We start from the raw sequence: 26,763 nt of genomic DNA on the forward strand, positions 1-26,763 counted from the left end.
AAGACACTTTTATACAGACAAGCTTTTAATTAACCCATTTTATTAACTTGGTTAACATAGCATTTTCTTTTTCCTTATTTTGAAGGACTGTCTTGTATTATATCTTTGTAAATCACTGTTTATTCTGTTTTGTGAAGCACTGTTTTTACTGTAAAGCACTTTGTGATTTCTATCTATGAAAGGTGCTATATAAATAAAATGTACTTACTAACGTTGTGTGATAATGATAAAAAATTAGGTTAATTTATTATCCTAATCCAATAGCCACTTGACTTGTGGACACATTTTACTCATTTGACTATTATTTATTTGTTTATTGAGGACTTATTTGAGTATTGTTTATTCTCAGCGGTGAATGATTAAGATTTATATTAATACACCTGATATTTATTTTAATAAACCAGGTTGTATTCTTTTCTGTACTCATGTACTACTTGTTTTTCAGCCTATTTGGGGATCAATAAAAACCCGGATCAATAAGCAGGAATCAATAAAGCATCGGAATCGCTAAATCCTTATCAATATACATCCCTAGTATTTACATGTCCATGAAGCTAAAACATAGGTTGTAGTCTCACTTTATCTGTTTTTAGACATGGCTTCTACTTCATTCTGATATGCAATGGTAATGTTGTGCGTCCTGTTCTCCTACCGATAACACTCTTGGCAAACGAGGCTCTCTTCAGCGTAGCTAAACCCAAGTCTCCGATCTTCACTGAGCCCGTGGGCCCCGTGATGAAGATGTTGTCACATTTCAGGTCCCTGTGGATGATGGGTGGAGCTCTGGTGTGAAGGAAATGAAGGCCTTTGAGGATCTGCCGACACCACGATCGCAGGACTTTGATTTTCATCACTTTGAAGCGCTTTAGGTATCTGTAAGGTAGAGGAAATGTAACAATAAAACCACTTTATTTGAAAGTAAATTCACAGAACTACAATTGCATGTGGAGGCAGACAGAAGGAAAATAATTAAATATTGTAAATGACCCAAATCATGATGCAGAACAATTTTTTTCAGGAATTTAAATAAGGAAAGTCTTAAGTAGATTGTCATATTGAGTCCAGTTTGAATGATTCATAATAGACCTGCAACAACAGAGTCAGCTTGAATGTTTAATAAAGACTCTTAAATGCTATAATATTAGGATTTCAACTAGCATCAAGAAGAACTAGTCAATATTTTTGAAATGTTTTACATTTCATTTAGCATCAAAGTGACTTACTTTAATGTGAAAATGGATTTTATACCTCAGAATGAGCATCATTTATATTTATCCATCTTATTAATTCAATCAAGCCCAACCTATACCTGTTGCAAAAATGCTAACACTGTAAACGGAAAAAGAAAAAAAAATGACAACAACAACAAATCACAACTGGTGATCCCTGAAAGCATTAAAGGTTAACTTTGAATGATCTTAAGTGGTTTTTTAAGTCAAATATCTGCAAGGTGACACCTGCATCAGATCCAGGAGTGTTGGAATGCAAGCTAAAACCTATTTATTCAGTCTGGCTTTTATGTACTTTTAAGGGTTCTTAATTTTTTTTTTTAATGAATTTCAATGTTTGATATTTTAAAAATTGTTCCCTTCTCTGCTTTGTTTTTATTTTTGACTCTCTTTTATTTCAACATCTTTTTAATTATTTTATTAAATGACTTCTGTGTGCATTAGTCGCTAAACCTTTTTTTTAATCAATTTTAACTTTTGTCAATCACATAAGCTAATTTCTGTGACGCAGTTTGATCTACAATTCAATTGTAAGAAAGGTTCTATATAAATAAAGTGTGATTGAAACCAACAAAACTGCAGCTCTGTAGGACTGAGTTTGGACCCCAACTGCGATGGATGGAATTCCTGATACAATTTAAAGTCTCTCCCCTACATCCACCCTCAGACACAGTTTATCTCCCACATAAAGAGAAGGTAAACCACCTTCATCCTCCCTCCCTGGTGGCCTGCCTACTCTGCTTTCATTCTCTCCCATTCTGAAGTCAGAACGATGTTGACAGATAGGTTAAACCCTGTGGCATGCAGCGCTGCGGTGACACAGCGTTCCCACACAAGTATAGAACGTAGTGTAGCTGTGCAGCGTTTACACCTCATGTTGGCATTCAAAGTCGGGGAGATTCACACACACACACACACACTTTCATTCCCACACTCGCACAGATAAAGGAGTGCACTCCTTCTCCTCAGTGTTTCCATCCTCACCATCTCTCTCCTTTCCTATCAGTCATCACCGTTAGTCATTTCTCTTTCTTTTTCCACTGCTACACAGCATCAGGTCCCTTTCCTTTCTGAGGCTTTAACTGGATGGCAGCCAGTCCTCTGTGCACCCTCCGTTCTGCTCATGTGCACTCACAACAAAGTGTATCTGCATTTGACTGTCATGATTTATTTATTTAATCATTAGTTTTAAAACATTGCTGCTATTGCAACATTTAAATGACGAGAAGAGTTTGAGAAATTGTTAACCTCCAAATATATTAACAATATACTGCCTGCACTACATGTACTGGGTTCAGTATATACAGTATGTTCAAATTTCCTCCCCTCTTTTTTCTTCATCTATCTTTTTTCGCTATATTTATTATTATTATTATTATTATTATTATTATTATTATTATTACTACAACTACTACTACTACTACTACTGTTGCTGTTTTTGCACCAACAACCAAAACAAATTCCTTGTATTGTGAAAACTATACTTGGTAATTCTAGAAGAAATATCTCATGATTGCTGTATTACACATGTATCCATATACTAACACGTATCCTGTCCAGATATGTTTATTCTGGCTATCGTTTAGATGTAAATGACACAAACGCTCTCACTGAAGATGAATGGCAAAATTAACCAGCTATCTAAACTTGCATATTCATTAGAAACCCTTCACTATTTTATATACTTATTGCAGCTGGATTCACGCATGAATTCTAGAGTAGGGCTGGGACATCACACAAAGTTCACAAAACGATGTGAGTTGTGAGACTCTGGACATAAGCTATGTTTCCATAACAATTTCTCCCAAAATAAAAGTGATATTTCTAAAAATTTTGACAAAGTACAATTGCGCTTTAAACGTGATTCTATTGAAGGTTGTTAGGAAGCCTCATAATTCCCTTGAAATCTCATCCCATGACTTCGCTGTAGGAAGATGGATGCTAAAAACCTCCTTATAATAGTATAATAATGCTCAGAAATGTCTCAGGTACGTCACGTCCTGTTGCGGAAAAAGTGTTTCCATTGTGCTTTTGCGATACATTTCAATATCGAAACGTCTGAAATTTCCTCTTCACGAAAGCGTAAAAACTTTTTAGTGATATTTTAGTGTTTTTTCAAAATTCAGGCATTTCCTTCATCAGTTTTTTTTATTGCGCTATTTAGATTTTGCACATTTCCAAGGGTAAGGAAACACATTTACTGTTACATACTTACTCTGGGTTTGACATTTTCAACTCAATAGGAATAGAATAAATACATAAATAAAATGAATTAATAAATAAAAAATAAAAACATAATCTGGGGTGTAGTAGATTGTGTGGGTTTTTTTTTTTTAAATGTGATCGCCATCATGCGTTATCAGTCACACCCTCAACCATGCATCTTGTGATGTATAAATATTAAGTGCGAAATATTGTCCCACCTTTAATCTAGAGCAGTTCACAGCAACCGTTAATAGTTCACAGCATAGACGTGCTGGTGAAGGTGAGCTACATCTGTAGCCACAGCATTCTGATAGAACCACTGCATATCTCGCTGCAATCAAACGTAGGACAAAGTCAAACCTCTTCAAGTAGGTGAAGCTAGCGTGCTACACACTCCTCCATCGGAGGGCGCTGTTGTCATTGCTTGTATTTTATTTCTACCTAAGGTCAAAGGGGTGTCACCATCTAAACGCTCTATCTGACTATTCATGAATAGTGGAGTGTGCCTCACTTTTGTCATTTGGACCTCACCTCACCGTATCTGTTTCATGTCTGTGCTCTGCTGGACGGCAGCGATGTGAGGAATGAGAGGAATCTGCAGCAGAAGCAGAGGCAGCAGCTGACAGGTGGGACAGGGATGTACTGTACAGGGTGGGCAGAGAGCCCCTCACCCCAGCCTCAGCCTTATTGTATCACCAGCCTCAGTCAACACTCACAATCACAGCCACACATACGCTCCAACAGGCGCTGGGACAGGCATTCAGTCGCAGTCCGTAACCTGACACGGGCATCAAATCTGCACTGTGAATGTGATTGGTGGGAGTGGAGAGAGAGTGATGGAAGCCTTCCATTCAAGGCTTCAATATATGTTCACTAAATATATAAAAACATCTAGATATGATACCAAGCTGCTATCAATGATCTGGGCATTTGTTTCAAGCATAGGATGTTATTGAAGATTAGTTTTTACAGTAGAGACTAAAAATTAAGACTTCTTACAATTATTTAGCTTTATAACATATACAATTTAAACTAATCGTACGTAATATGTAAAGACTTAGATCTGACTCAGGGGGACTCTAATCTCCTCCGTTGGTTCTCTCTCACACACGCTGTGGATAAATGTGCAATTTTCAACACAGCAGCCATTTCTGTCATAACTTCCGGGTCTGTCCGGTCTAAAGAGCGAACGGTCAAACTAACATGAAAACAAACGTCTTGAAACGTCATCACCAAATAAGGAACAGTAAAAAAGTATTTTTCCTCAAAAGAGAAGTCCACAGGGGCTTTTGCACGCACCGGAAGTGAGCTGTGCAGTGAAATAGATACAGATGGTGCGCTAGCGCCCCCTCACACTCTGAGGTCAAAAGCTGAATAGGTTTCACTTCTGTGCCGTAAAGAAATGAAATAAAATTAAAATAAACATTTGGAAATGACCAAAATACTCCAAAATAACAGATGCACACACTTGGGGTATTTGGAAGCCGCTGACAAAGTTTCAGGTCGAACAGGCACCGCTTCGATATTCGCTCAACGCACGCACACACGCACAGACCTTCCTTGAATTTAGAAATAGATAATAATTTATTTCCTTCATGGCACTATTTTTGGGCGTCTTTTGGGGATTCTGTTTGTTGCCTTCTGTTGGATTTTTTTGCACTTTATCTGAGCTGTCATGACAGTAAATTTCCCCACTGCGGGATCAATAAAGTTAATCTACTTTACTTATCTCAGTAGTAGCATTCTTCAAACAGGACTAGCAATGCTGCTGTGGATGCCAGCGGCTCATATTTCCCTCCTTTTGACTTGCATTTTTGCAATTTCACATCAAGTTTGAATGAAGCATCATGAGACAGTTCCCAACTAAAATATCCCAGAACTTTCCCATCCCACTCGTGTATACTCACGTTTTTAACGTCCCAGATGTCATAAGCTCCGTGACCAGAACAATGCATTTCTTTCCTTTGCATGGGCCTTCCCATGAGTCGTAGAAACGGACAATATTAGGATGCTGGAGACCTTTTAACATCCCAGCCTCCTCTTTGAAACGCTGTCGCTCTGACTTTGATAGCTTACGATCCTGCGCACACAGAAAAAAGGAACAGATTTAAACACAGAAACTGCATTACACATTGTAAACCTGTTGAGGGAATACTTTTCCTATAATAATATAAAAATACATCAACAATCGATTATCATCACAGAGGATAAAGTAACAAAAAAAGTGCAAGAATGTTGTCAAGGGAATAAAGAAGTGCTTGACTGGATTTCAAGGTTGTAAAGGAGACACACAAATATTATTTTTACATTTTAACTTATTACAGTGCAAAAACATGAGCAGAAACCAGATTGGATCAGAAAACACCATTGCTACAGGAGATGAAGATGAAACAGAACAGTCCTTTTATCTCAGCTCAAAGATGCTGCAAACATCCATTTATTTCCCAGCCTTTGCTTTGATTTTCCCCTTTTGCTCTTTTTGGACAATCTGATCTCAGTTGTATGGTATTATTTCCCCTAAAATAGCATTTGAATAAACACAAAAACCTTGGCCTTTTTGACCAACTATCGTGTAACGTTCTAAGTGAACCTTATCAGTGTGAAATGTGCTAATGATCAGGTTTCAGTGATAAAAATGCTTTAAAGTCAAGTTCCCACAGTGTAATCTCAGCCCTCTTATCGTGCAAAGATACAATCCCAACAGTTAATGACTGGATCCATAGTGAGCTTTGTGGTTTACCACTCATCATCAATCATTTCATTGCTTCAATAAAATAATAACCCTAATTGAAGGCAGCCCGTCCTACAAGGATCAAACAGTGGAAATCGCACCGTCTATAACCAGGTTAGATGTAAAAAAAAAAATATAAGAAAAACATGGTGGCACCACTTGGTTAGAACCAACTGCATCGCAATATGAGTGAGTGAGTGACGTGGAGGAAACTTAATCAAGATTTTTTTTGACACTGATTGAGTCACTATTTACTCTTCGATGAACAGAAAACCAGGACGATTATATACTGTTTTCTCGAATTCAAAGACTGGGATTGGTCGTAATCCTCAATGAAATGAAACAAACATTTCTACCAAAAACACTTTAGTTCCCAGCTCCCATAATTCTCCCTTTTTAATTCAGGAATGGAAGTCAAGGACAGTATGTATTCCACCAAGCTTTCTTTAACGGAGTCGTTATCTACTGTGGTCACAGCTACCCAGTCGGAGCTTGACCAAAACAAGCTATGAAAAGAAAGTTACAGTCTACATTCTTCCCTCCAGTGCGAGACTCACTTCTTAGAAATGTTTAACAGGCATACCGAGTCCACCACCAATACCTCAGAGACGCAGAGGGGGCATAGGGGGCATAGGGGGCGGAGCGGCAAGGGCACATCAGTGCTCGTGAAGATCCTTTGTTTTGCGCAAGTTTTTTTTCTGGTTTTCTAAACTTGGAGGCCCTGCACGTGTGGATTTGTTTGTGTTCATGCATTTGAGCCGTCTCTGCTTTTTACTGTAAATGACACATTTGGCACATTGCTGCCCCAAAAACAGACAAGTCACTGTTTCAGTAAATCGCACAGATAAACTTCCAATTACAATACATAATCCAATCCCAAATTCGACATGCTTTGCTTTTTTTATTATGCTTTGCATTTATAAGATGTAGGAAAAGGGAGACGCTTCTGCAAATCTGGAAAAAAAAACTGTCCACAGATCTATATCATTAATTGTAGACCATGAAGTTACAACAAAGTGATTTAACAGAGAGGATGCACTGTAACAGGACTGACATCATGGGTTAAGTAGAAGAGAAAAAAAATGCTAAAAAAAAAAAAAAGAGTAATTTTTAGATGATTACAGATCAAACATCAGCAGGGAAAGGGATTATCTCCATAGCAACTAGGTGAGGGAAATTTTACACTTCTGTGACTTATCTGAAAATCCTTTAATGTGTTTTTATTTCAGTTTTTTTTAAATTTAGGAATAAAGAAAAAAAGGTGCTGTGCATTAGTGAGAGAAACACATCACTCCCTGAAATGGTTCAAAGCCACAGTTCACTCCTTCACATTAAAAGCGCAACTAGCAAAAGTGAAGAAAATGTAGCCAGTGAGGTCACATTGTGTTAGCGTTCTGCGACATTATGGAGCTATTAGAAAACCTTGTGAGCAGATTCAGAGATTAGGACAATCTCTGAGGTGATAATCTCATCTTGTCATATTGTATAACCCGGAGCCTCATCGTTATCATGTGACCACACACACACACACACACACACACACAAACGCACACGCACACACACACAAAGAGGATGTTTGAGTGTATTTGTGTGTGTGGTGTGCACAATGTGGTTTATTCATCTTATCCCGTCATTGGAGCAGAAAGCATTTCCCAGATGACGGCCCATTAGCACCGGACACAAAGAAACACGCGTGTGTGTGTGTGTGTGTTCATCAAGCCTCATCCCATCTCTACTTCACAGTCTGACTCCATGAGCACTCTCCCCACAGTGATCACATGATCTTAAGATCACGTGACTGCATTCGTCGACCACCTGACTTACTGGAACCCAACTTTCTCACTTCCCAGCAGCACTTAAAAAAAGACCCTGACCACTTAAATCTAACTGGTATGACGCCTCCCTCTGGCCACTGTGGGCAGGAAAGAATTATTACTCCTTTTAAATTATATTCATTTAATAAGCCTTTGCACAATAGCAGCTTCAAGTTAGTAAAACTCAGTAAAACAGCTCCATATCGACAAAGTATCCTCAGGAGATAACCCAACCAAGCTGCAGCACTCACTAAATGATTAATAATGTATCCTTTTGTGCTTTCACATCTGGATACTTCTTTAGAGGCTGAAAGCTAAAATGTTCTGATGAACTCTTCCAGGTTAGGATTTCCCACAGTGACTTTAACACCAAGTAATCATCAGCATTGGTTCGATTTGGTCTGATGAACTCATGTGGACTCACAGCACAAGCTGGAAACAGGTTTTTACACGAGATGATGAAAAGCATCACACATGTTGTCAAAGACTACAAGCTATGAACTTCATTCTACAGAAGCTTTCCAAACAATGACATAACTTGTTTAAAGAGGAACATTCTACTTCTATTATTTGTCAAAACGATTTAGGCAATGGTTCCCAAATGGGGGGGATGTGATGTGATGTGATGCCAGAAAGGAGGTAAAGGATGGGGCTTTCTTTGCACTCAAAGAACTTCATTATTACTGCACTGTACAATGTAATTGTGATTGAATATTTTCTGTTATCTTTATGAGTTATGACCATTAGTAAGATTTATTTTTTTACCCATTTTGTTGAAAACTTTTCATTTTTCAAAGGAAGCACAACAGAAACTGAAAGTTATCGGTCGTCATCATCAGGTATTTTTGATCTTGGGTCTCAAAAGCAGTTTCCGTAGCAGTGATTTTGGATTAGGGGAATCATGCATAGCCCATCAGATCTCCCTTCTAACTAGAAAATGGTTTGTTTGTGGATTTGCTATGGTGACTAACATCTTGAAAAAACACTGTCTGCCAACTCGTAAAAGTAAATTACAAGGAAACCACTACTAAGATCTTCCTAGTAAAAACACTACATTGATGGATGACAAAAGCATAATGCCGTAAAGATGGATTAACAGTGGTAACTTTCCCTTAGCATATTGCAACGATTAAACATATTTTACAGCCTTAAAAAACTCCCCAATAAACATCTAAATAGAATAGGGTTTTTTTTCATCCAAGACAAAAACGCAGCAATACCACATATTCTAACCTTCTTCACCACTAACAAATAAATACAATGAAGATTTTAACAACGCCAGTAACTTCTTCTTTCAGCTCTTTCCCTTCTGGGTATCCACTGCTTATCATCTCCCTTCTATAAAATCCGTCTCCTGTGTCCTCCTTGATAAATGTAGCTAATGTTGCTCTTCTACCACCTTTGCAGTCCAATAAACTGATTGAATGAAGCAATGGTGAGAAAGCCGAAATACAAGTACTCATTCTCCTCTGGGAACAATTTGGGTTCAGTATTCTACCCAAGGACGGGCTTAACACAAGGACATTTGAAATTAAAGAATTTAACCAGCAACCTTGAAAGGATCTGGATAAAGCTGCTTCATATGACAAACTGTGGAAAGAAATATAAGATGGAGAATATGTGTTTGGAACCAATATGTCTTCAAATCACACATGAAATCATCAAGAATGATAAAAAAAAAATAATATATATATATATACTTTACTTAGCATCCTATTAAGGCGTTAAGCTGAACTACAAACCATCGATTGTGTTTTTTAATGCATTAATGATAACCCACTTTAATTCTTTTCTGATCGGTTTTTAAGTCCTGACCCATATATTGAGGAATGCTGGTCTGTAACCCGAGAGTAGAAATCAGAATCTGTAAATTCCAATTACTTCTTGGCAAAGTGAATGGGCAGGTTTGTTTCTCTATACTGTAAAGACTTTATGGTGGAGTGTGCTCTTCTCTGGCAACTGCAAGGAAAAACGCCCAGTGTGCTGCGCAAGTGGGCACCCCCTCGGACCCCCCGTGCTCTGGTAACGCTCTCCAGCAAAGACCCAGTATACACACACACACACCTCTAAGACCTTTACCACAGCTTGTTCTGGTTAGCCAGGAGAAGGAAGAGCGAGAGAGAGAAAGAGGGAGAGAGAAAGAGAGAGAGAGAAAAAGAGAAAGAGAGAGAGAGAGAGAGAGAGAGAGAGAGAGACACAGAGAGAGAGAGAGACAGAGAGAGAGAGAGAGAGAGAGAGAGAGAGAGAAAAGCATCTGTTATGAATAAGTGTGACTGACAAGATGAGGAATCAGTTCTTGGAAAAGTCAGAGGGGGTAGGGTAGACTGACAGAGACTGATCTCATCATTTCTGGATATTCCTTCTCTGCTTCCAAAATAAGAGACAAAAGTTAACAGATTAGCCTAACCTCACCTAACTCTTGATGTATTGGCTCCCTTTGACCCTTCCTGCTATCTATTCCTACTTTTCTTTCTGCTTGGCTCACTCACTCAATCACCCTCTCCTGCCCTTTCTCTCTCTTTTTTTCTTGTATTTAGGTGGTTTCTGGTTTCCCATCCATCATCACTCTACATGTTGCTGTAACCAGGGCCATGTGTGTGTACATGTGTGTGCCGTGACCTAAATATGCCCAAAACTCTGACATTTTCCTAGAAAGTGTGGCAAGGCCAATACATGGGAAAATTCCATCGTTTATCCTGAGAAATATCTTGATTTTGTTTACGGTACTAGGTCACGACAAATGTTTTACAGGCATTACCAAGAAACCCATTCAACAGGACCGGCCTCGATAACCAGGATGTGTGTGTGCTCATGTTGCATGATCATGTGTGTTAACAATGGGTGACATCTCAGCCTGCCACTCACTATACGACCCTTTGTCTCAGCTTGTCCAGACTTGGCTGCACATCAGCAACCACCATGTACCAGTGGAGTCATCACCTTCTGCTCTCCCGGTCATGCTTCATCTCCTCTCATTGCAAATCTCCTATTGTTAGGCATCTTACCCCCTCTTTTCAGTGTTATTGACATTTTGTTTTCTGCACACATTGATGCAAGCAGAAGAGCATTTTACCAGCGTGATTTAGTCATTGCAGTCCATCCATAATCAGAGGAAATGGGAGGAACTTATAGCTTTAGGTTCTTCAATCTTTAATCTAATGTTTATCTTTAACAAAGACCTGTGAACAAATCATCTCCCGATTGTTGAAAAGACCCCTAAATATTTTCGCAAATGTATTCAACTGACAGGTTTTCAGATTTCCAAAGTTACAAAAACAAACTTAAATCCAAACCAGGAGATATTTGAGTGCTTTGCCTCATACATAAATTGGCAGGATTTTTTTTTCGAAATGACTCGATTCTCTGCTAATGCCCAAATGCTGAGTCAGCCCAGCAGATCTATTCCAAAATCCAAAAATAAATCTCAAATCTATTCATTCTTTAAAGCGCATTTTGAAATGATTAGCATTCCACAATGGACTCCTTTGTCTTGCCAACAGGAAATCCATAGAAGAATTACCGTAAATCAATCATACCAAGGAAGGACTAGAAGTTTAACTATAAAATGGTAGCCACTGGTACCTTTCGGGTGAATGAGAAAGTAACAGTGAAGGATCACTGGCACTCAATGTTAGAAAGAGAAAATACAAGTCTGACATATAGTTAGCAAGCAATTGATGCAAACTATAACTACAAACCAGCGCATACACAAAGCCTTCTGAGCACCTCCAATAATACAGTAATTCTGCAAAGCACATGCTATACCACCAGGGGGCATTTTACAGTAGTTGTCAAGGTTAACGTCCTTCAAATATATGGCTAAGAAATATCAACTTTTCCAAGAACCGTCACTTAAACACTTAGTGCTTTTCCCAAAAGCGAATAGGGGAAAAAAATCACAGAAAAGACATGATTTCTGGAGTTTCCCAAGGAAAAATAGAAAATGCTCCAACTTGCAAATTAGTCCTAAAAACCAGATGTAGCACTTGAGGGAAAACATTGACCATCAACTGTTCAAAAACTAACATTAAAATCACTATGTGGCGATCAAATAATTTAAAAAAATTATAATCCGGCAAAAACTTTAAAAATATTTCCATGTTGATATATAATAAAAGGAAAAGAGAGATAGTGGAAGTCTAAGTGTTATTTAAGAACAATAAATATGATTATTATTAGTTATTTATTTTTATGAATAGAAAATCATTAATGATGAAAAACTGCTCAGGATGAAACCTGTAACATTTGAATGTAATGGCTGTCGTAAATCAACATCAATTTGACCTCTTATTATAAGGAGAGAGGCCATGTCAGGCTGTTGCACTGTATGTGTGCACATAGCAGCCATGTTTCTGATAGCATATGTGAGCTTCGGCTTCTTTAAAGGCTTATAGTTTCATGTTATTATATTTACATGCTAAAGGTTGCCGGCCTAATATAGCGCATGTCCACCCACGCCTATGTCAACACGTCATAAACAAGAGTCAGAGTCAGTGATATGTCAATGCTCACCATCTACAACTCTTGCAGGTTTGGCCAATAAAGTCTTTCACTCTCTTATACAGAGTAAGCTATACATTTGGAGCCAAAAGACATAAAGGTGTCTTTTCACCTTTAAAACAAACAAACATCCTTTGGACCTCTGGAGGATGCCTAGTAAGTTCCCTCCAAATCACACTTAAGTACCAAGATATGCTACTGTCAAGAGCTCCGTACAAAATCGGCACATCTGTGTTGCTACAAGGAACTGTTTTCCTTTCATTTCCATAATGCTCCAATTTCACAGGGTATAAATGAGGCCTTTAACCAAGTCCACACGCTGTTCCAGCAAGTGATGATCTAACAGAAGGGCAAGGCTGGTGTTAGAGAACGGACAACGTAAGACAATTATAAAACATGTGACAACTATCCCTTTACACTCCATTAACTCCGAGCCTTCACTATTAGCAGCCAGGCTGTACTTGAGTAACTCTAGTGTCTCATTTTAAAGCCAACAACATCCAGTACTGTAGCAGTGCACTGTGTTTGTCTAAGTATTAAGGAACAGGGATACCTTAATACAGCAGATTGTTTGATTTAAATGTGATTAAGTGCAAGCATAAGCTACCTCAAAAGATATTCAACTCATCTTTAGTAATATATTTAGTAATAAGGGATAATGGGAATAAGCATCAAGGTTATACTGGGAAAATAATCATAATGGCACCATTTGACTCACTCATTTGAAACAATTTAATAACAATTAAAACCACTTGCCAAAGGGATACCTGTAGTGAATTTTAATTGCTAGCTCTAGCAAAAGATCATATGGAATAGAATAAAATGGAATTCTATTGACTGCCGGCTATGGCTGCTCCGATGACCTGAGTCACAATAACAGCTTCAGACACACCAGAAGTAGTTTCAGCTAGGGCTGAAATTTGATTACTAAAATAGAGACGGAGACCAACGGAGGCAAGTGACCGGGAGAGCAAAGAAAACACCGTAAACTGTCGAAAGTATGGGACCATTATAAACTAAATCATAACAGCACTTCTTCAATGCTACCGCACCGGAGACAAAAGCATCCGCTGTATGTATCGAGCCAGCCGAGCGGACCCAACAGGTAGGTTTAATGATAGTGTCAAGTTCACTAAAGTATTTAATTTATATCAGTGATTGCTAGTGTAGATTACGGCATGTAAAGAACATACACGTAGCTGAATAATGGCTGATTAACAGGGAAAGTAGTTGTAGTGGCCACATGGCAAGGCATTATGTGTTAAAAAATTACTGTACACAGAAAATAAAATGCTTTACTTTAAGCTTCATTTACATTATTGTTATGACTGTGCCACACACATGCACGCACACTTTCTTTCTATCTAATGCGCACGCACACACTCACCAGAGGTTGTTAGATCTGGTTATTGTCTGTTATTTATCTATTTGTTTAGGTATATTATATTAATGACACTATATTGGGTTTATTCATTTTTATTGTATTGCAGAGAGTAGGGTCATCAGTTGTAGATCACACATTATGTACATTAGCCATTCATTTAGGCCTAGTAATCAATGAATAAATAACAAATATGTATACTCTACTACTTCTGTAGGGGGGGAGATTTAAGATTTATTTTATTATTTTCAAAACCTTTTCTGCTTTTTCACTAAAATGTGCAGGAAGGTCTTCACAGAAATGTTGTCAGTGTTTGTTGAGGGAACCAATATTTTGTTTACTAGAATATTGCACGATAATGGTGTCACTGGTAAAACAGACCCTATTTTTTGTTTACAGAAAGCACTATTGGAGATACTTATTCGTTTACATTGGTACTTCCATTATTTGTATTACTATTAAATTAAGTTAAAGTATTTTAAATACATTTTTTAAAATTGTGTCCGATTACTCGTTTAATCGCCAGACTAATCAATAGAATACTCAACTATTAAAATAATTGTTAGCTGCAGCTCTAATTTCAGCACACATCTTTATATAACTAAAACTGCAAGTCTTCCCGCGCGACTCGGCCCCAAGTTTTGCGGAGCCCATGGAAGTACGTCACGAAGGATGACGGGCTTGGGGCAAGCGTCAGGACACAGGCGAACGTGCCATTTGCAGTGTTGTAATAGTAATGGGCATGGCCCAGCCAAGGTGATTCAGTAAAATTCAGGGAATCTGTGGATATGAGGCAAGTCTGGAGATTGTATGAGCAAAGTTGGGTGCACATATGCCTTAAACACTAGGAGTTCGAAAAAGTAGGTTTGCACAAGTTTTCCTGGATGACTTTAGCTTCTCATCTTTATTATTTGACCTTTCATTTGTTTTGTACTTATCGTAATCATGACAGTGATGCTTATTATAGGAAAATGTGACAATATGGGCAACAAAATGATAGTCTTCATTTATTCCATGAATTATCTCTGTGGAGTTTGCCTGTTTTTTTTCTTGGTGACCAAGTGGGAATGCCCTGGGTCCCCCTCAACTCATCCCAGGAGGCCTAAAGCAGTTCCCAGACTGACAAATCAACAAAACCTTTTTGAACCATTCCCTCGTAAACAATTTCACTCAGACTTACATGCTCCAGATATGTCTGAACATAAAGTTATTAATAAACCCACAGACGTATCTTACAACCATGGTCACAAAGAGATGGAAAAACCTCAAGCTGATCCATTGTCTTGACTGAATTTAGGGGCCAGTTGTTCAATCTGATCAGATTTTGGTTATTGGACTGGATCAAATCCTGAAAATGGGTTGTTCAAAAGGGAAATAAAGATTCTGAAATCGGATTAGATCACGGAATCCAATCTTTGTTTTAATCTGGATCAAACCTTCAGTTTGTGTTGTTCAAAACGTTTCAGTAGGATTTGTATAACTTTGATTCAAAAAAACAGGATTATCCTGATCCCAACAGGGGGTAGGATTTCAAGGTGGATTTCAGGATGAAAATATAGTAAAACTTTAAAATTGGTCAAATAATACATTTGTATCATTTAGTGTATATATTTTTATTTATATTTTATACTTGACTTGTAATAGTGTACAGTGATAAAGTAAATAACATAGACGTAGGCTACCAAATAATCCTTTCAGTATAGTAAAGTCAAAATAAAATAAAAATGATCCTGTGAAAACAATGAAACCGTGAAACAACAATCCCCCAAACAGATTTCAGTAAACAAAAACATACTAAATATTTCTGGCATCACTGTATATTTATTTCAAAGAAGCAATCATTAGAGATGAAACTGGCAAAAACTTCAGATCCGCCTCCTAAAAGCCTTTTTATTACAGACGTTTTCAATAGATTTGTTAATGTACATTTGTTTTGTATTTGTTGTGGCTCAGATGAGGGGTCATAAAAGAAATTATGAATGGAAGTGGATGTTTTTTATTTTGGTGTTTTGTCTCAAAATAGAAAACACTTACAGTGACCCCATGTTGGCTCTTCTAATCGTTCTTTACATACTGTAGCTGTAGCCCACAATGTGATATGTTGTCCCATTTAGAGCACTGGTAATCCGGATTTGGTCATCTTGAAAACTGTGTATCTGGATCAGGTTGATCCAATCCAATGTTGCTTTGAAAAACCTGCATAAAATTAAGACGGATTACCTGATCCTGGGTAGCAAAAAATGGGATTTCCAAATCTGAATAAATTTGATCTAGATTAAATGTTTTGAAGAACTGGCCCCATGAGATAAACCATGGCTGACATTCTTGCTTTTTTTTAAATAAAACCTTTTGAAGACTGGATATGAAATATTTCTTATTGTAAAACGCCTTGGTATAAGAACTTGTTGGAGCGCTTCTTTGGCACAGGCGAACACCTACTAAACAGATTACTGCCCCAAGCCAGCGATGTGTTTGGGAGCTTGTGTCGTCGCCAACTCTCAGCCCTCAATGTTATAAACAGATTGATGAAAACACCAAGTAGCACACTAATGTGCATATATGTACACACACACGTACACGTACACACACCATTTACAAACAATAAGCATAAAAGGGGATTAGCTCACGTCAAAGTGGGAGAGGGAGGGAGGAAATGAGACAAGAGGAAGTGGAAATGATTGGAAAAGGAGGTCATTGTGGAAAAAAAGGGCAAGAGAGACATTCAAGACATCAACAATGTGTGTTATTAATGAGTGGCCTTCCTTTTTCCACCTCTTAATATCTCCACCATCCCTCTGCCTCTCCTACAATGGTGATGGCCTATATTTAATCTGTTTCTGGTTTGGTGAAACAAGCAGGGAGAACTGATTTAGGCTCTGACAGGGAAACCAGATAAGTTCAACAGATACTTCTAACTGATGAAGTAATGCAACAGATACCCATGTCATCTCAACACCCGACAACTAGATGAGCTCCAGCAACCTAACATGCGTGCATGTGTGTGCGTTCATGCATGTTTTTTGCTCACTTGTATGCATTTCTTGGTGTGTGGTTTGGTTACCTACAGGTTTTGGGGGTAAATTCATTCCAGAGAAACGTCTTGAGTGCCAACGTCTAAAATCTTAGTCCTGTTTCTCCTTGATTTCTAAGACACTCGTGAATGAGTGCCCACTCAGCTGCTTGAAACCATGGCCCCCAAAATACAAAACACAAAATTACTTGTATACTTACAATATAAAATATACACTAGACAAAAAAACACACAAAATGACCACAAAACCCCTTGTTCCTTCCTGTATTAATGTTAAGGTTAGTGATTATTCTAAATGCTGACAGTAAATATTAATGTTAACACAGTAATGTTGGGACGGAACAGAAAACCTAAAAAAATTTAGCCTCCAATGTCATAACAGTTGCTTCCCTCTGATTTTTTTTTATAATGTAATTAAATTGATTGGATGTCCCTTTGTTTCATTTTATAATTTTAAACTAAATACGTGTTACATATGTCTACAGAAGCATACGTACCACCAGCCCTCCAAACAGCAGAGGGGTGTAAACGCATATATGAAGATGGAAGTGAGGTCGCAGGATGAGGAAATGGGCAAAGTGGTCCTTTGATGTCTTTCCTGTTGGGTTAGCATGCATTGTGTCTCAATTAAAACCATATAGGACACATGTGGTCTCTGAATATGGTTGACAATTGACAATGACGTTGTAATAAAGAGACAAGAATGTGCAAGCCATATAGGGTTTTCCTGGGTAGCTTCTGAGCGATGGAAAAAATGTAGGAAGGTAGAAACAGAGACTCGAACACACCGAAGGTGTCGGGTTACTGCAGAGGTACCAGTCTGTCTCAGTTAAGCCTCACAAAAAACTGAGATGTCAGTGTCATTAGCTCTGACTCAGAGATACACACTTTTTTGGAAGAGATAAGAAAAATACTGGGACTGAACGCCATATTTCATGCTTTTGGCCACATTATCATTGATTTATCTTTTTTAATTGAAGCACAGGTTAGAGTGGATGGGATTTGAGGAAATGAAAAGAAAAGTGAAGGTGAAAGGAAGTAGGAGGCGACCCATTGCTGATAACCAGCAGTCTATCGACACAATAGCAGAATTGTACGACTTAATAATGAGTCTTTTTTCCTTTGGAAGAGAAAAGTATTAATGACAAAGAAGTCTCACTAATGAGACGTCAAAACCAATTGGTACGCAAAGTTTTCCCAAGCCGACTCTTGCAGTCTGATAATCCTGAAGAAAACTTTGAACAAAGGTACATCGTAAGGTCCAGTCACTAAAGATTTGAAGCCTACTTGAAAAAAATGAAATTTAAAATTTAAAAATACCTTAGAAAAGAAGGGAAAACTGTGTTTAAAATTTTGATTATTATCATAAAATTAATCACATAAATACTTCTTGACTTTTGCTAGTTTCTCTGTCGTTTTTCCGATGAAAGATGAACATGTAAAGCATTTTAGGTTCTGACCCAAAGCTCAGTGAGCTGTTATTTCAGCTGCCTGTTCTTCATTGTAATGGCTGGCAGACTTGGCTATGTGCAGAGAAGCTAGATAATTACAATCATGTAAAGCCCTGCCACCTCTGTAAGGAAGCAGTGCAATTAATCAAAACGTAAAAGTGCATCTGGCTGCTATTAGCTTTACAAAGTCCTGTCAAATAGTGAACAGTTAAGATCTAAACTCTCATTGTCCCGTTTTACACCTGAATACTATGCAGGGAAAAGTATCTTTAAGCTTCCTTCTTTGGGACAATGGTAACAGTAAAATCTGGCATTGTAGCTTCCGAGCCTGCCTTGACACAATCACTGCTAAAAATATCAAAATATAGTTTAATAACACAGCTGGGTCGGAATGAGAAACAAAAAGAAACCGAACCAACCACAGAGCCTGATCATTTTAATGTTTTTTTTTTTTTTTTGCACCAGAGTCAGAAGTTCGTTGAAGCTAAAATTAAACAACTATGGAAATCACAACAAGGTGAAGAGAAAAACTTCTGCTGATTAACACTTTTCCAATCACGTTTTGATTCATCTTTTTTGTTCTATGCTGACTGGACTTTCTTTTAGACTTCTAGGATTTCATCTTTTCGTTTCATGAGCCACTTCTTTGTCAGGAGAAAACCAACAACTTGACTTGAACACAGAAGTGTGTCATTTGATGCCATTTGCCTTAAAGTGTATATGGCACAATTTTAGACATCTTATTTTTTAACACCATGTTATTCTATGAAAAATAAAATGCTGATATCTGGCAATAAAAGTGCCAAACGATGCTCAATTTTTCCATTCACTTCTGCCCACCATCCATCTTTGGGTTTGCTGAAATCCCAGTGAAGTCAGCACACAAGCTACATGTACGAAGCACACAAAAGTTTGATTTCTGGAGAAGTACACTTACGGAGCTTACAGTCGCAACAATAAAGAAGATCCAGACATTTATGAACAATTGTCTGAGAAGAATCCTTGGCAAACGGTGGTCTGATATGATTGGCAACAAGGAACTATGGCAGCAAAAAGTAAAGCAGCCAGCAGGAGCGGAGGGAAAAACAGCACCGCAGGAGGTGGATAGGCCACACGCTCCCTAAGCCAGCCACCAATACTACAAGGCAAGTCCTCTGGCGACGTAACCTCGGGATGGACACAAAGAAGTTGGGCAGCAGGAAAAACTGGCCCAGGATAGAGACAGCTGGAGAAACCTCGATGGCGGCCGATGTCCAAGGAGGGGCAATAGGCAATAAGAAAGTAAGCTAAGACAGAGACATTCCGCTTGAATGATTAATTTACCCTTATCGATATGAACCCAATTTGAGTGACGAGGAAGTAGTCAGTCAGCTGTTAATGCAATACATAAAGCTGTCTGTGCTCAGGCTGTAGGATAGCCTAGGGCTATAATGTTGCATGTTCATTGATATGTACTGTCCCTAATAACAAATAAATAAATAAGGCAGACTAAGAAATACTCAAGAGTATAACTATAGTTATTAGTTATTAAAGGCGAGTTCAGTAGTAACGTTTCTCTCTTGTTTGGAAGACCTGCTGCACAGATTCATTTTGGCAAACTGGGTCTTTTGGAACCTTAAAAAAAGCCCATATTCAGTGGTGTTTGAATAGAATCCTGCCACAGAATGTTTTGGCATTCCTCCAAAATAGTTTGAAAACTGAAAAGTCCATCACAAAACAATGAACCATTGCCCTGAGGCGCCCTGTCACTTATGTCATTTATGGCTTCTCTTTCAAGCTCAGCCTTGTTTGGCAAGTTTTGAATTTAGAGATTCAAAATCCAGACTTATATCATAAAAGCATCTGTACAACGAAACATTTCAATCCATTAGATTGACATAAACATGAAATTTGGGTGTCTCATATACACTTGAAATGCTAGTGTGCCTATTAAATTGTGTTGTAGAATACAAGCTTCAGTCTATTTAATTGTTTTGGTCAGACTGGTGGTTTTATGATTGGTTTAAAATGTTCTGAAAATGACTCACTTTAGTGCCATTACAACATAATCGGCATACTGAATTTGGCCAGTGTAGTACAATCCAACACTGAAGGTACTGGAGCTTAAAAAGCTGAGGGCTGGTTCTGATAGAGAGGCGTCAGGATACACAGTGCAATGCACTTTGTAGAATACAAGGCTACATACCGTACTTGCAGACCAGTTAGGGTGCGTGTGCTGGCCCTTGCCCATTAGTAAATATAGAAACAATGGCCACGTGAGCACTGGAACTGAACCAGTGGTACATTGGAGTCTTAAAAGTCCAAGGCTGCTCAGGGAGCAAAATAAAGTAGTACACTTTCTTAGGCACATTGTTTAAAAGCTCTAGCTCAAAACTAGCACATCTTGTTTCTTCTTGGTCTAAAGTTATCCATTAGATGAACTATACAACTTCTTAATTTTAACTAGACATAGGTGGCAATAGTTCTAGCAGCAGATCATTGCCCAAGCAGCTTTGTTTAACCCTATTAGTTGGGTGTTACACTGATCAAGTCTGAAAAATAAAAAAGCAATGATTACTTTCTTCTACCTGTGAATTCTTCTGAGATGAGCGAACAGCTCTGTAAAACTGTTTGTATCCGTTTCTATGCCAACAGAGCAAAAACACAAACCTTCTAGTTCTAATACATATCACAGCATTGGAGGCAAATAATGCTTCAGTCTTATTTATATCTCTGATAAAACCCAGAAAAACATTATGTCAGACCATTTCTATTTGAAACAACTGGCCAGTAGTATGGTGTTGGGTGGGGCAGTTATTGGACAGCTTGTGTTTCAAAGGTTGTCTTACCGTTGGAACAAACTGGGTTTTCTTGGCTGTGTGACCTCCCACTGTCTGTAACACACGTTCACCCACTGAACAGAGATTGAAAAACCTGACCTTGGAGCTTGAAAACTAAATTTCCAGCTACAATGAAGGGAAACTCAAACCTAAAGATATTTAGAGACACCAACGTAATAAATATACTGTAAAAGTAGTGAGATTTTCAACTCCAGAAGCTATTTATTAGTTTTCTTCTCCTCGTACTTCATGACAATATTGTGACTTGGTCATTACACAGTTGATTGATGGACAATGCTGCACCTAATAAATCTCATCCTGTATGAGTCAAACTGATGGAGACCTGTTTGACGAGACAAAGTTGTTCTCATCTAGATCGTAAAAATACCTTCAAGGAGCTCAGGCGACATAGCATACAGGTTGTAGACTTCGCACAGAGAATGATGATGAAAAGGTGTTGGCATTTGGAATGAAAACTGTTGAAATGTTGCACGTTAAGCTTTACCTTAATATGCAACAATAACAAGAGCTGTAATAAGTGGCTTATTATTTATTCATTCAACAGGATCCTCAAACGGACACTTTTATGGTTTGTTGTCTTAAAAACTTAACATTCTAACTTACTTAAAAAGTAGATACATTAATTATATAATTAATAATGATTTCAACTTATGTATGAACAACATGGCATTTTGGTTGGGAGGACATCTTGAGAGTTCATTAAAATCCTTAGTTTTTAAAAAAAACTTTTGCTATTTTTTTTGTTTTTGTTTTTTAATCTGGCTTCATATTATTCATATTTTGTATCCCATTATTTGTAAGTAAAAACTCCAACATGCTGTGTTTTTGTGATGTTTTGGACAATTAGAGATTTTTGGACATTTCAAACATTTTTTCATCAAAAGCTAGTTGTACAATAAAACTGGATTTACAAAGTTAATTGAACAAACAGAAATTACAACAAAGCAGCTACAACAACAACCTTCACATACATCAGAAATGGTTATTCGGTTCTCATCAATATCCTTTCAAATCAGCCCAGAAAGTCCATTATGGTTTGAGAGCTCTAACTCCTCTTACATTCTGTCTTTTCTTGTCTCTACTAATCTGTCACCAGTATGCAGGTCAGGCTTGACAGACCCTTTTAAACTACCCTAATGTTGACCCTTGACCTCTTGCCTAAATGGAAGGCTCCATTGTGGTCCATGAGTACGTGCAAGTTAGCATTTTCAAACCTGACTGAGTGACTCTCTGTGGATTTGTGGATTTTTCTATATGGACATCAATAACTGATGTATACTTTTTGAACCAAGTTTATTCTATTACTAATGGTACTAATGGTACAAACTGGGGTGTTGAAAAAAATCAATTCGGCGATATATTGCGATATTACTAGAGGTGTCCCGATCCGATACTGATATCAGATATCTGTACAATATCAGCCAGAAAACAAATATCCGATTTTATCGGACTCCATCTAAAATCACCGATATAAGCTTTCCGATAAAATTTTCCACTCCAGCACTTCTATCCATAGGTGACAGTGGTTCACACTCCAACAAAGTAACCTACTGTTGCTGACTATTGTTCTCTGTTTGAGTAACATCACTTGATCAAGCCTTTACTAACATTCCACACTACAAAATAAGTAATAAAAGTATGAATGATTCGTGCTGATATCGTATCGGATCATAATCGGTATCATATCGGAAGTGAAAAAGTTGTATCAGGACATCCCGAGATCTTATATCGCGCGATCCGCGGATCGATTCATTTTTTTTTTTTTTACCTTTATTTACCCAGGAAAGTCTTTTAGACTGCAGGAGACATTGTAACTGCACGAAGAAGTGCTCTTATACCTGGGCATGTTGACCAGCTTGTGTTTTTTCAAAAAAATCTAAAAAGAAAGTACTAACTTTCTGCATTTATTTGCTGTTTTTGGGTATAGATGGGAACTAATTGTTGTCATTTCAACCCATTAGACAATCTTTTTTCTTGTAGCGTTCTTTCTTGGGCGGTATATTAGTCAGCTAGCTATGCCATTCCCTTAGCTACACCTGAGACCAATGAATCTGATCCTAATGCTGTAGCAGAGATTGGCCGTTTCCTGCTGTACTCGGTATTGCCTGTTTGTCTTTTTAAGTGAGTGAGTCGGGAAAAACAAAACTTTACTCAGCTGTAAAGAGAGCCAGACAATCCACTCAGTTTTTCTCGCGCTCTAAAATCTGCTCAAAGTTTTCTCCTGTATGCTTAAAAAGTGAATTTGGAAAGGATGGAAAGGAAGTTGACTGACAAGAAGAGAAGAAGAGAATGTCTTAGTGAGGACAGGAGAAAAGGTAAATAAAGAGCCAGAGCTGAAAATATGAATCATGAGCTGTTGCTGGCTGCTGCAAACACCTCTACGCCACAAGACTACTATTTATAGTGAGAGCCAGAATAAAAGAGAGAGGAAGCCAAAAAAAAGCAACAAGGCCGACAAGTTTAAAGACTAACAGGCTATCATTTAGGGAAGACAGTTGGAACAAGAGCGAAAGACTGAAAAAAAGTATACAGTGAAAGGTGCAGCATTAAAATGACTCAGACAGACAAGGAAAATATGGGGAAATCATTGTGAGAAGAAGGTTTTAACAGTAATCAACTAAAGAAAAGCTCAAACAACCTAGAAACATGACAGAAAAGACACAAAACTGAGGTCAAGGAATGATGGTGTCATTTGTTCAGGATTTTTGGTACATACCACAAGCATGTGCAAGTACTTGAATAAAATATTCATTCTATCTAACCAAAAGGCCAACTACTTACTGTGTGTGAATAGTGTAGAATACACACAGCCCTGCAGGGACACAGGAACATACGCCACTAGAGGGTAAAATATGATCATTTCAAGTATTGCATCTATTTACAATCTTTACCACCAGCAAAGAAGTAAACCTAAAGGAAACACTTTGTATGGTAAAAAATGGTAAATGGACTTGATTTATATAGCGTTTTATCACCACACTGAAGCAGTCCCAAAGCGCTTTACATATCAGCTCATTCACTCTCACATTCACACACCCGTGGGACAGGACTGCCATGCAAGGCGCTAGTCGACCACTGGGAGCAACTTAGGGTTCAGTGTCTTGCCCAACGACACTTCGACACATAGTCAGGTACTGGGATCGAACCCTCAACCTCTCGATCAGAAGACGACCCTCTACCACCTGAGCCACGGTCGCCCTGTATGTTCTCAGTGAGGAGGAATGACCTGGGTTAAAATAAACAAACACAGATATTGTAACCTAACCTTAACGAGGGCCCACAATCATGAAAATCAGAACATTTCCTTCCGAAAAAGGAAATGACAAAATACATATATTACGTCAATAGAGCTGCCAAAAATGCTCGGATCGGGCCAAACGAGATATCAGTGGAAAGATCTGCTCTGCCTCAAGTCCGAATACGTTCATCCCTCCCGGGTAGAGTCAAAACTGCGGCCGCTAGAGGCAAAAAACCAAATCGCGGTGTATAAACGTGCTAATTTCATGGGAAATGTTTTACCAGCGGACGTGTTTTATTCCCCTGAGTCCGAATATGTGATTTGTTTTTGGCTAGGGGCCGAATTGTGCCCGCTGGAGGCTGCGGAAGTTTGGTGTGCTTCAGCAGCAGGGACGAGTTTATGCTCATGGGGGTCGCGTTATGCAATGCGTCCCTGTTTTCTGACTCGCCCATTAAATCCGGAACACAGAAATTGGAAATAGGCGACTTATTGTTCTGCCGGTACTTTAAAAATGGCACTGAAAAGGACGAGTAACTACTACTCACTTTGTTTAGTTACAGTACATGACAGTAAAGTTTGCTGGCAGGACCTGTTCTAATGCCTGAACAAAAGGCGTATTTATGTCCTGAACAGAAGTAATAACAAAAGAAATAGTAACACAATGAAACAAAAAAAAAGACTAACTCCTTATGAATCGAGAAATTAGGTCCTAGGTAGCAGCAGTGCATGTCCAAATTGAAATAATGTAATGGGACACAGTGGTGGACTGTCATGCTGTTTGCCTTGGGTTATAACCATTCCCATGGTAAACTGTCACATGCTCTTTTCCTCTTACTAAAATTCACACACACACACACACACGCACGCAGCTCAATATTTAAGAAACCTCCCAGATGTATTTCTCAATGATTTATGCTGAAATAAAGAAAACTCAGTGGGTCTCCACACACTATTTTTCCACAATAACGTGCGCATAATACAGTATCCATGTTACAGTGTTAGCATATTTCAGACAGCATTCCTGTCTGACCAACAGCCCCCCATTTCCAGGGCTGGCTTTATAAAAAAAAAAAGAAAAAGATCTTAGTCCATTTAAAGCAAATGAAGTGTAACAGAGCTGATGTTTAGGATAATTAGGGACATTCCCTTTCACTGCAGTAAGAACTCCTCTAACAAAAGCAAAGCCTGCTCCAGTTCAGATTTGAAAACTGAACGAGACTCCAGTAGCAGAATAATCAGTCACGACAAAAGTGAAATAATTGTCATTTTTCAGATGGGCTGTTCTACATTATGTTTTCAACAAGCCTTAGAATAGAAATAACGTGAATACCATTTTAAATACATTTCTTCTTATTACTTCAGAGTAAGGCTGAACGATTGATTGCATTTGCGTTATTATCGCGATATAAAACGCGATTTTCTAAGATTTTCTTTGTTGAAGAAGTGCAGTCCACATGTTTGCATGTTTCATGAAACGTGAAGTTATAGTTAGATATGTTGAAGAGGTAAAGCCACAGATTCGTTGGCTTTATTGTTGTAATCTGTGCTTTAAAATGTATATTTTATATTTATTTAAGTTTAAATAAATCGGAAATTGTTTATTATGAAACAGATTGATTTATTGCTTGTGTTCATTGAAAAATACATGACAAGAGGCCATTGAAAAAATAATCGCATATTAAATCGCAATCGCAATATTGAGGGGAAAAAAAAAAAATCACAAATAGATTATTTTCCAAAATCGTTTAACCCTACTTCAGAGGCAGGACGATCATTTTAACTGCTTGTATTTCGTTTAAATCATCACAATCATGATTTTCTTTGACTATGGAAGTCCATAGTCAAAGACTTTCCTAAAACAGAAAAAGCTATTTGACACAGAAAATAACCTCACCTATATGTTTTGGGTGAAAAGAATGCATATTCACCATAATTATTTTTAACAGTTAATGGATGTTTAAATGTCTAGCAAGTATTTGGAATACATAAACAGACTTTTCAAGTAACTCGCTCCATCATGCTGCTATGACTTCTGAGGCATAGGAACGGAAATTGATATTTTTTCAATTACGGTAACTCGATTTGAGAATATTTGTGTAATATGTAATTACAAACATTAGGTAAATCCAATAAAACCTGAAATGGAATTGTGGGGACTAAAATGGTCAGCGTGTTTCTAATTATTCTGTTGTTTTTATTTGATTTGAATTTGAATTTTTATTTTGATTGATTGAAAATTCAAACTCAGAATTTTAAATTGAATTTATAACGTGGACATTTTAACCTTCTTGTTTTGTAAAAAAAAAAAATTGACTTAAAACATGTTCTCATGAATCTTTGAAT

At 37.9% G+C, this 26,763-nt stretch overlaps 1 protein-coding gene across 10 annotated transcripts in view; it reads right to left on the reverse strand.

The window, feature by feature from the left end:
• The window catches only part of wnk1b (WNK lysine deficient protein kinase 1b), a 99,294-nt gene that overhangs the window by 45,623 nt on the left and 26,908 nt on the right, over positions 1 to 26,763 (reverse strand). For all 10 annotated transcript variants that reach the window (XM_028448366.1, XM_028448365.1, XM_028448364.1 and 7 more), the window contains exons 3-4: positions 5,342 to 5,514; positions 653 to 873 (exon numbers count right to left, since the gene is read on the reverse strand). In XM_028448366.1, the coding sequence (XP_028304167.1) occupies positions 653 to 873; positions 5,342 to 5,514 (394 nt within the window). The remainder of the gene's footprint in view (positions 1 to 652; positions 874 to 5,341; positions 5,515 to 26,763) is intronic.

The sequence above is a fragment of the Gouania willdenowi genome, chromosome 6 (genome assembly GCF_900634775.1).
Source record: "Gouania willdenowi chromosome 6, fGouWil2.1, whole genome shotgun sequence".
NCBI lineage: Eukaryota > Metazoa > Chordata > Actinopteri > Blenniiformes > Gobiesocidae > Gouania > Gouania willdenowi.